Below are 10,770 nucleotides of genomic sequence, written 5' to 3'. Positions count from 1 at the left end.
CAAACAAAGGAACGGGTAGCACGTTGGCTGCCTGGCGAGGTGTGTTAAGACGGATTCTGAGGCTCTATCCAGATTAAGAGTGCCAAGACCAATTCAGGACATCTGGCCCCCGGCATTAGAGGGGTGCTGGTGACTCATGAGCCTCATGTTTCCACAGGCTGTTCTAACTCTCCCCACAAACAGCAGCAGCGGCAGCCTGGTCATCAAGCTGCTTTGGCCCCAGAGGTGGGGAAAGGGTTGTCAAATGACTCCCCCCGCCCCCGCCAACAAAGACCTGGGTTCTCACCTGCGATTTCGAACTGGTCAGGCATCTCAGCAGTCAACTTCTGCATCGCAATGTCTGCCACGGGCCCCAGGATCACCACCGGGCGCTTGAAGCTGGCTGAGGGGCAGAGAAACGGCAACAATCAAGGTCCCATTTGCAGCAAAGACTGCTAGATCTAACCAGGCCCATGGCTGCCCAGCTAAAGACTACATCTCCCAGCGTCCCCTGCAGGCAAGGACAGCCATGTGACTAGTCCTGGCCAATGGGGTACAAGCAGAGTTGATGCGTGCGGTTCTGCTTGTATCCTCCAGGAAAGGTAGGATCCCTCTTCATCTTCTTGCCCCTTGCCCCTGGCTGGAATGTGGGTGTTGGCGTGCCATCTTGGACCACAGTAAGGCAGAAAAACAAGATGGGAGGGGACCACCCTTGGCTGTTACTTAAAAAAGGCGTCTTGTCTGTGTCTGCAGGTGTCACATGGGGTCCGTTAGAGCAGCTGAACCAGCCAACTCAGTGGTCAGCAAACTACAACCCGGGGGCCACATCTGGCCCACTGCCTGTTTTATAAATAAAGTTTTATTGGAACACAGTCACATCCACTCTTTTACGTACTGTCTCTGGCTGCCTTCCCGCAGAGCTGAGTCCTTCTGAAAGAAACTACCTGGCCCACAAAGACTAAAACAGTTTAGTGTTGGATGGACACACCATTTTAGCCATGAGGAAACGGGCGCAGAGGGCAGGAGGAAAGGGGATATCTGCTCTTGTTCTCCTCTCCTGAACTCCAGGCCTCTCTCTCTCAAAAGCTCGATACATTCAGATTTCTAAACATTCTTTGGTCAAAATTAAGTTGGCGGCCTTTTATTTTTAAGTCTGTCTCAAAAAATAAAAAATAAGTCTTTCTCCTCTCCTGGATGTTGGAGAGGCAACTTTGGAGCAGCTCAGCCCAATCCCATCCCTCCAGCAGGTTTTTTTTTTTTTTTTAAAGGCCTCTGCACCTGCCGCGATTCTTTCTCCCCCGAGGCCGTGGGCGAGAGCTTGCTTCCCTTCTGGTAATCTGGATGGGGCCGTCTTCCCACCAGCCCAGTGCTCAGAGGATCTATGATCTATGTGCTGCTTTTGTGTGTATTTATAAATATTTGATTAATTTCTTAAGATTTTTAGCTTTTTAAAATTAATTGTTAAAAATATACATAACAAGGGGCGCCTGGGTGGCTCAGTTGGTTGGGCAACTGCCTTTGGCTCGGGTCATGATCCTGGAGTCCCGGGATCGAGCCCCACATCGGGCTCCCTGCTGAGCAGGGAGTCTGCTTCTCCCTCTGACCGTCCCCCATCTCATGCTCTCTCTCTCTATCTCATTCTCTCCCTCAAATAAATAAATAAAATCTTTAAAATATATATATATATACATAACAAAATTTACTATTTCACTGTATATTTTAAGGGGTACAATTCAGTGGCATTTAGTACATTCACAGAGCTGTGCAGCCACCACCCCTAGTTTCAGAATATTCTCATCACCCTGAAAAGAAATTTGTCCCCATCAGAAGTCACCCCCTTGTCCCCTCCCCCAGCGCCCGGCCCCCACGAGCCCCCTTCCCGTCCGTGGATGAGCGTGTTCTGGACGTGTCACACATATGGACTCACACCCCGTGTGGCCTTCTGTGTCTGGTTCCCTCCCTGAGCGTCGTGGGCTCGGGGTCCGTCCCTGGGGCCGCACGTGTGGGCGCCTCACTCCCATTTGTGGCCTAGGGACGCTCCTGTATGTTATATCCCTTCATCTGTTGATGAGCATTTGGGTTGTTTCCACATTTGGGCTGTTGTGAATCACACTGCTGTGAACACGCGTGTGCAGGTTTAGGTCTAACACCTGTTCACAGTATGGGTGTATTTTAAAGGGTGTCTGTTTAGCACCAGCAGCACCCACTGAATGTACAGCCCCTTCTCGCTGTGCTGTCTGGTGCCATGGGGGGCGATGGAGCACTTAAAATGTGGCTCAACAGGGCGCCTGGGTGGCTCCTTCGGCTCAGGTCATGATCTCAGGGTCCTAGGATCAAGCCCCGCATCGGGCTCCCTGCTCAGTGCAGAGCCTGCTTCTCTCTGTCCCTCTGCCTGCCACCCCCGCCCCCGCTTGTGCTTGCTCTCTCCCTCTCTCTCTCTCTCTCTGTCAGATAAGTAAATAAAATCTTAAAAAAAAATAAAATAAAATGTGGCTCGTCTGAACTAAGATGCACTTTGAGTGCAAAATACACACCAGATTTCTTCGAACACAGTGCACACACAAAAAAGGATGCGGAATATCTCACTGACAACTTATAATTGGATTATCTATTAAAATAATACTTTGGCTACATTAACAAGATAAATTATTTATATTATCTTTAACCATTTCTTTTTCGAGATTCTATACGTCGTTTGCACATTTCAATTGGAAATAGAAATTAATTTTTAAGGAAAGAAGCCCTTTCCTGTTTCCTTACTTCGGCACCCTACAATAACCAAAAATGGGTATTTTTGGTGGGAGAAGAGAGGTAAGGATGGGGGCTTCTGAAGGCTGATGTGGCTGAACACTTGGCCCAGAACTTCCAACAATCTTACGAGCCTCCCCAGCCTGGGGTGGCGGGCTCCCCAGGGACTCACCCTCTCGAAGCACCCCAGGGACTCACCCCAGGGACTCACCCTCTCGAAGCACCACGCGTTCATACGGCGGGTAGTGACCCTGCCTGGTCAGAGCGGACAGGTCCTCGCGGCTCTGATGGGTGGTCTTCTTGGCCCCACGCCGAAGGCCCCGCAGCCGCCAGAACTCGGCCCGCGCGCTGGAGCCCGCCGAGGCACCCGGCCCGGCCCCCACGGCGCGCTGGGCCGCCTCCAGACTGGCCAGCTGCTCCGCCCTAGGGAGAAGGCAGGGGACTGGTCACCGAGGGCGGCAGAAAAGCAGCCCAGAGACGGTGGGCAGCGAGGCCGTGCCCGTCTCCGGCGGGGAAGCCGCGGCCGAGGGGCGGCCCACCTGCTCTGGTTGGGGATGATGCCCCGCTCCTGCTCCCGGAGGTCGCGGCCCATGCGCACAGCCAGCCAGTGGCCCCCGCGGGCGCGGCTCTGCCCAGGGCCGGGGCACAGCGTGTCCAGCACGTGGAAGACGTCTCCGCGGGTGAAGCCCAGGCCCGATGGCGGACTGGCCTCCAGCTCGAAGTGCGTGCGGATGTAGAAGGAGTCGCCCACCCGGGACTGCACCATTTTCCGGAAGACTGCGGACAGGGGAGGCTCCGTGAGCACCCAGGCCGCCGCCGGGCCCCGGCCCTCCTGGCCACACACACTCACTGTCCTGCTTCCGCTGTGTTACCAGCTCCACGTCCTCGCCCGGTGGCAGCCCCAGCAGGAACTGCACGGCCTCCTCCCGCGTCAGGTTCCGGAATGGCACGTCATTCACCTGCCAGGAGGGGGGCACGAGATGGGGCACAGCCCCGGGAGGAGGATGGCGGGGACGAGACATGGTGCCGCGCTTGCAGGGGCGAGGGGGTCGGAACAGGGAGGAGACTGAACATGGGTGAGATTGTAGAAGGAGTCTAAGGAGGTGCCGGTTGTGGAGGGAGGCAAGACTCGCCGGGAAGGCACGACCCGGCCGAGGCCGTGGCCCAGACGACGCGGTCAGGACACGGTGGGCGCAGCCGGGACACGAGCGACAAGATTATGATGCTGACACTGATAACAAGCACGAGTCCCGGACAAGGTCATCACTTGGGCAACGAGGTCATGACACCGATAACCAGGATGTGACACGGACAAGGTCGTGACCCAGACAAGCCGTGCCCCAGTCAGCAAGGTCGTGATCCAGCCAACAAGGTCATGACGCAGGCAGGGAGAGGCGTCAAAATGTGCAAATGCCCGTGGTGGCGGTGGGCAGCCCTCGGGGTGGGCACAGGGGAGGAACGCAGGCAGGGAAGACTCGGGTACCACACCCACCGCCCGCTGCCCCGGGTCACCTGCAGAATCTGATCTCCCTCCTGGATGCCCTGCCCGTCGGCCGGGCTGCCCTCCTGCACCCCCGACACGAAGATGCCCACGTCGTTGCCGCCGGCCAGCCGCAGCCCGATGGTGGTGCCCTTGGGGAAGCGGACCACCCTGGAGTCGGGGCTGTACCTGGGAGGCGAGGCAGAGGCGGGGTCAGGCCGGAGGGGGCGGGGAGGGGGCGTGCTGGGCGTCCTTGGGAGAGCCCCCACCCCCTCCGGGCCTCAGTTTCCCAAACAGCCCCACATGGCGGCCGCATCAGCACCCTGGTGCCGGAAGGCAGGACTGTGTGCTAGGGAGGCGGCCCCGGGATGTGCGGGCCTCGGGCCGGCGGGCTGTCTTTCTGGGGGACATACCCACGGTCCTCCACGCTCTGGCTGCTGGACACCCTGTAGATGTCATAGCTGCTTTGCCTCGGGGAGTCTGAAAGGGAACAGCAGTCTCTTTCCCAAGCCCACGGACTGGTCCAGCTGCTACACCGCTGCCTGATGGCCTCCCTGCCCCGCGGTGCTGTCACCCAGCCCCCCATCCTCCCCAGGGAGCTGTCACTGACCTCTTGGGCCCATAACAGCCTCTGTAGCCCTGCCTGGCACAGCCTCACTGGCTGGGATCAGAAAAACCAGAGGGATGCTCAAGAGTCACCACCCTTCCGCCACCTGCTCACCTGGTTCCGAGACGGTTCTGGAATCCACCGAATTTTCCCGCCGAAGTAGGGGGCTCTCCCTGGAGGGGAACGGACTTGGGGTGAAGTGGGGATGGATGCTGAGAGTGACTGTTGGAATTCTAACTTCTCTGCACCCAGGTTCAACTCCGGGTTCTGCTCCCTCCTAGCTGTGAGACCGGGGGGCCACTGCCCTCTCTGGGGATGGCTAAGTCAGCCATGTGAGCCAGCTCAGGAGTGGATCATCCACCCCCAAATCCTATAACCCTTGATGGCGCCTCAGCTGTAACCTGTTAAGATCGCGCATCAGCAGCGCCCCGCTAAGCCGCCCCGGCTCCGGATTCCCCAGACATTTACTGGTGTTTGGAGCCGCTGGGTTTTAGGGTACTTTGTTACACAGCCACAGAAAACAGACCCCCTACCTCACAGGTGCGGGATGCCTAAGTAGGGTGCCCGTTATCTAATCCCCACGTGTTGGGCACTTGGGTTTTTAGGCACTTAGTTGTGTCCTAACCACCCATCTCAGCCCCGATCCCTTGTGACTGCTATCCTTATAAAATGGGGACATTTGGACACAGAGACAGACACGCACAGAGGGGAGATGATGTGAAGGCAGACAGGAGGTGGACACCTACGAGCCCAGGACTGCCAGGGGCTACCGGAAGCTAGGACAGAGCCCCACCCGCGAGCCTCCAGGGGGAGCCGGCCCTGCCCGCGCCCTGCGCCCTCATCTGCCATCCTGAGCCCCCGCTGCCACAGGGCACCGACGCAAGGTCATTGCCTCCTGTCCCCATCTGTCATCATCATCATAAGGAACAAGCACCGATGGCTGTTGTAGCCCCAAGAGAAAATCCCTAATAGGCGCCTTATGCACTTTGAAGTCTGGGATGTGTTGTAAAATTCAGTTCCTTCTGCTTTAAAGTTGATCCATATCAGGTTTTCCCAGGACCAAGAACCCAGAGCCAGTCCTGGGGGCAGGGAGGACTATGGGTGGACGGGGGACGCCTCTTCCAGGCAGGCCACCAGGTGGAAAAGATATGTCCACGTTCCCCTCCTGCTGAACCATTCTGGCCAATGGGGGTACGTACTCGGAGGAGTTGGTTTGGCTGGCGTCCAAACTGTGTTGCACATGCTGGGGTGGTGGTGGGACGTGGGAGGGCGGCGCCTGAGACAGCTCTGAGCCGAGGTCCGAGATGTCTGCAGGGGAGAGCATGTCCCCTCAGGCCTCCTGCCCACACCTTCCAAACTGGACCCATTTCACAGAGGGAAACATCAAGGCCCCTCCCAGCAAAGGGGCCTAGACCGAGTCAGGCTCAGCCAGGGCCTCCAGCCCTGACTTACTGTGTGGCCTTGGGCAAGTTTCTGTCCCTCTGAGCCTCGCCAATCCCCACCAGGCTCTGCCTGGCACTCTCTGCACCCCCCCCCCCCCCCCCCCCTTCCACCCCCCCGGCCTCCCTTCCGGCCCCCCCCCCCCCAGGAGGGAACTGTCGCTGTCACTGACAGCCGGTGGGATGTTCACCAGGAACTGCCCTCGGTCCCTGAGCACCAGCAGGGTCAGCTTCCCTTCTGACTTCTCGATCAGTCGCCGTGTGTCACTCAGAGACAGATTCTCGCTGGACACACCGTTAATCTAAAAGGGGCCGGGAAGGAAGAGTTAATGCGAGATCGGGGATGCCAGAAATAGATAGCTTGGGGGGGGGGCGGGGACTAGAAGCACACAATCCCCAAGAATTCATAAAGACAGCCATTCTCAAGAGGAAATAATAGAATTGGATTCCTCCTGCTCTGAGGAGACCATGCCCAGAAGTGACTCCTACAAGAATTCTAGAATTGGCCAATTTCCTGAGGGGTGGGGCGAGCACTAGGGGAAAATTAGAAGCAGGTTGAGTCCCCATCTCCCTAGAAGGGGAATTTCTCGGGAGACACTAGGAACAAACATTAGAAACAAGTCTAAGTAGGGGACAGGGAGTAGATAGCCCAAAATACCAGAAGCAGACGATCTGTAGGAGGTACTAGAAACAGACATTTAGAGGTACGTCAGAAACATAATTTGGGGAAGAATTTAATGTCCTCTCTGGGCGCTCTGGGAATCCCTTTCTATCATTTCCCGGAGGGTGTGTCTGTTTTCATTTACCCTGGGGATTGTGAGTTTGTCAACCCCCCCCCGCCGCCGCCCCCTCCGCCCACTGAGCTACCTGTTTCTAGTGTCTGCCCCAAACCACTAGAAACAGACAATTCCTCGGGGTCACTAGAAACAGATAACTCTGAAGAGGCTCTCAAAGCAATCACCTGGAAATGGTTTGGAAATCAAACACTAGGAATCACTAGAAACTGATTTTCAGGAGAGGAGTCTGGAAAGAAACCAGCTCCGAGACAGAGCCGCGCCTCTAAGCCTGGCCTCTGGACCATCAGCACTGACCAGCTAGGGCAAGTTGTGGAATGAGCACTGTGGGCCAGCGCCCCCGTGTGATTCTGGGGATACTAGAACCCGACATTTGGAGTGTTAGAGCAAAGGATGGGGGCAGGGGGGATCCTGCATTGTCCTCTCTAACCTCTGGGAAACAGGCAACACCGCGCAGGCCGATGGTTTCCGCCAGCTCTGCGGACCTTGCTGGTGGCAGGGTCTCCCTGTCTAGCCCCTGACAGGAAGCCTGGGCTCACCTGTAGGATGAGGTCTCCTTCCTGCAGCCCACGGTTCCTGGCGGCCAGGCCCGAATCAGTGATGTGCTTGATGAAGATCTGACTGCCCAGGGTGACCCCGAACTCTGTGGGGGGGAGGAGGGAAACTGAGGCAGGGCCTGGGCTGCGGGCTCCTCTCAAGCTCAGACTTCTCACCTGCCCTCGACCCTCCTGCCTGCCTTCTGGGCCGCCATCCCGCAGGGAGATCTCAGGCCCGGCTCCCTCCACGCCACCCTGGGGCTGTTCTGACAGGACCCAGGACACAGGACGTGTGATGTTAGCACAGAAGGTCATGGGCAGGGGCCTGGGAAGGAACAGGGCCCTAGTCCCCACTCCCTAGCTCCCTGCTCACATCACACGGATGCTCTTAATGACATCACCGTCAGTGTTCAGGATGTGACTCTTGCTATTAAAATCCCAAGGTGGGGGGCGCCTGGGTGGCTGAGTCGGTTAAGTGTCTGTCAAGTGTCTGTCTTTGGCTCAGATCATGATCCCGGCATCATGGGATCGAGTCCCCTATCGGGCTCCCTGCTCAGCGGGAAGCCTGCTTCTCCTTCTCCCTTCTCTTGTGCTCTCTGTCTCTCTCCCTCTCAAATAAGTAAATAAAATCTTAAAAAGCAATAATAATAATAAATAAAATTCCAAGGTGGGGACAGATGTCCAGTGCCATTTATCACATCATGTTTAGAATTCTAAGGTCACAGTGCTGCCATTGAATTGAGATGGGGTCAGAGGTCACATCCCTGCTGTTGGGGTCATGAAGGAAACGCCAGTATCATGACCCTCTACGGATGTCACAGTGGGTGAGTTTCCCGGGGCTGCTCGAAATTGTCACAAACTTAGTGGCTTTAAAACAATACCAATCTGCAATCTCATAGTTCCGGGCTCGGAAGTCCTAAAACCCAGGCGTGGGCAGGGCTGGTCCCCCCGGGGCCCCCGGGAGACCCGGCTCCGGCCTCTTCCTGGCCCGCGGCCCCCCCTCCATCCTCACTGCCAGCAGCGCGGGGTCTGCCCGTCTCTGGGACTCCCACCCTCTGCCTCCCCCTCGTGAGGGCCTCATGAGGACGCCGGGCCCCCCGGCAACCCAGGGTCACCCCCTCTGCCGCGTGAGGGGACACGTCCCAGGTCCGGAGGGGCCAGGACGGGGACACCCGTGGGGGCCTTTATTCTGCTGACCACCCGCCACACGGGACGGGGGTCAGGGCAGTGGCGACCCCCCTCTGCGGGAACGCTGACCCCACCGCCCACAGCACACCCCAGCCGCCGGTTCACCTTCGCTCTCTCGCCTCCGCACCAGCACGGACTTCACGGGCTTCATCCGCACATCCTGCCGCGGCAGCCGCTTAAAGCCAGACACCAGGGCCAGCCCCTTGGCCTCAGAGCTACCACCGGGGGGGCTCCTGCGCCCATGGCTGCCGGCCCGGCTCCGGCGGCCCGCCCTCGGCCGGCGTGAGCGCTCGCCCCAGGAGCGGCCGGAGCCACTGGATGTGTCGCCTTCGTAGCCCTGGCCGTGGTCGGCCTCGTCGGAGTCCTGATGTCCCTGGCCAGAGGGGCTGCCCTTGGCGGCAGGCAGCTGGATTTTCCGCGGACGCTTCACCGTCTGTTAGGCGAGGAAGGGAGGGCCAGCTCAAGGCTTTCCCACCCACTGGCTCGTCCTGGGGGACCCTGGCCCCTCTCTGGGCCTCAGCATCCAAGCTGTGAGATGGGGACAAGATTCCACTTGCTTGTAGATGCTTACGCTCAGACTGCCCATGAGCTGCAGGACCAGGTGGGGCTCGGTGGGGGGCTGGGGAGGCAGAGGTGCCCCCTGTACCAGGGGCTGCCCCTCCCACCCGACCCCCACTCACAATGTTGGCCAACTTGGTGCAGGTCTTGAGTATCTGAATGGCAAAGGTGGAGGTGACACTCTCCATGGAGACCCCATTCACCATGACGATGTGGTCCCCTGTCCTGAGGGAGGAGGCTGGGTCTCAGGGAGGAGGCCTCACCTTGCACTTTGGGGCAGGCACCCCCAGTTCTACAAGGCCTGGTTCTAACTGACTGGTGTCCCATGTCTCACAAAGACATTTATCCTTCTGGGCCTCAGTTTCCTCATCTGTAAAATGGGGGCCAATCATGGATGCTACTGTAATAATAAAATGCAACCACAGAACAGAAGCTGTGGTTATAACGGGTGTCTCCATACTCCTCATTTCTTCTGTCCATCCCCTCTTTCTGCTATTCTCCCCCTCTTTTCCCGTCTGGGTTTCAACATCTCTCTCTCTGAAGCTGTTCCTTGTTCCAGGCTGAGCCAGATCACCCGTCAGCCACTCAGGTCCCAGAACCATTTTCCCCCAACATAACTCCCAGGAGCCTCCTGCCCCCAACGGCTCAGAACACTGGGTTTCCTTCCCTCCAGCCAAAACAGGTTTCCCAGTCTTTTCATTCCAGGAATGCCATGGGGCCACTATGACCCTGAGACCGACATCGGAGGACCAGAAATTGCCTTGGGGAGAGGGAGGGCCACATCACCAACTCCGTCCTGCTACCAGCTCCAAGCCCTGTGTTGGCAGGGCTGGAAGGCGCCAGGCACTTTCCTGGCTCCTAGCTTTGGCCCGCACAGGTCCCTCCTCTCGGCCAGCAACCCTGCTGCCTCGATACGCACAGCAGTCTGCCCTCCGCTGGTCCCCCGGGCACCACATCAGAGACAACCACGGATCCACTGGGCCGGTCTCGGCCACCAGAGATTGCAATGCCGAAGCCTCGCCGGGGGTCCTAGGAGAGGATGAGACATAGGATGAGCTTCTGCTTCCCATGGGGACAAAGTTTCTCCCGTCCTGTTGAGCAGCCCAGGATCAAGAAGACATTCTTGTTGGCAACCACGCGGGGAGAGGGAGGCCTCACCTTGCAGAGCGTGGCCGTGTGCTGTTCCCAAATGGTCATCTCCTCCATGTCCAACACCTGACAGGAGGGAATGGAAGATGGGCGTGAGGCCATGGCAGGTCCACTGGAGCACTCGGGGGTCCCCTGCCCTGGGTGAGGAGCCCGGCTCTGACACTCCCATGGTCCAAGCCTGTGGGCAAGTGGCTACCTCTCTGGAGACCTCAGCTTTTGTATCTGCAAAGTGGATTTATGTCAGGGGTTCTCAGTTAGGGACCATTCTGCCCCCCAGAGGACACTTGGCAAC

General features: G+C 57.9%; 1 protein-coding gene across 1 annotated transcript in view; it reads right to left on the bottom strand.

The window, feature by feature from the left end:
* Positions 1-203: 203 nt before the first annotated feature.
* Positions 204-10,770, bottom strand: part of LOC123323759 (tight junction protein ZO-3-like) — a 14,110-nt gene continuing 3,543 nt past the window's right edge. Inside the window, exons 2-15 of the mRNA XM_044912236.1 lie at positions 10,488-10,544; positions 10,249-10,358; positions 9,452-9,554; positions 8,877-9,204; positions 7,587-7,690; positions 6,405-6,555; positions 6,014-6,131; positions 4,910-4,987; positions 4,621-4,707; positions 4,240-4,396; positions 3,578-3,686; positions 3,267-3,504; positions 2,939-3,150; positions 204-382 (exon numbers count right to left, since the gene is read on the bottom strand). Of these exons, the coding sequence (XP_044768171.1) occupies positions 204-382; positions 2,939-3,150; positions 3,267-3,504; positions 3,578-3,686; positions 4,240-4,396; positions 4,621-4,707; positions 4,910-4,987; positions 6,014-6,131; positions 6,405-6,555; positions 7,587-7,690; positions 8,877-9,204; positions 9,452-9,554; positions 10,249-10,358; positions 10,488-10,544 (2,031 nt within the window). The remainder of the gene's footprint in view (positions 383-2,938; positions 3,151-3,266; positions 3,505-3,577; positions 3,687-4,239; positions 4,397-4,620; positions 4,708-4,909; positions 4,988-6,013; positions 6,132-6,404; positions 6,556-7,586; positions 7,691-8,876; positions 9,205-9,451; positions 9,555-10,248; positions 10,359-10,487; positions 10,545-10,770) is intronic.

The sequence above is a fragment of the Neomonachus schauinslandi genome, unplaced genomic scaffold (genome assembly GCF_002201575.2).
Source record: "Neomonachus schauinslandi unplaced genomic scaffold, ASM220157v2 HiC_scaffold_698, whole genome shotgun sequence".
Classification (NCBI taxonomy): domain Eukaryota; kingdom Metazoa; phylum Chordata; class Mammalia; order Carnivora; family Phocidae; genus Neomonachus; species Neomonachus schauinslandi.
Note: the sequence above shows the minus strand (reverse complement) of the source record. Positions and strands in the feature narration are given on the sequence as shown.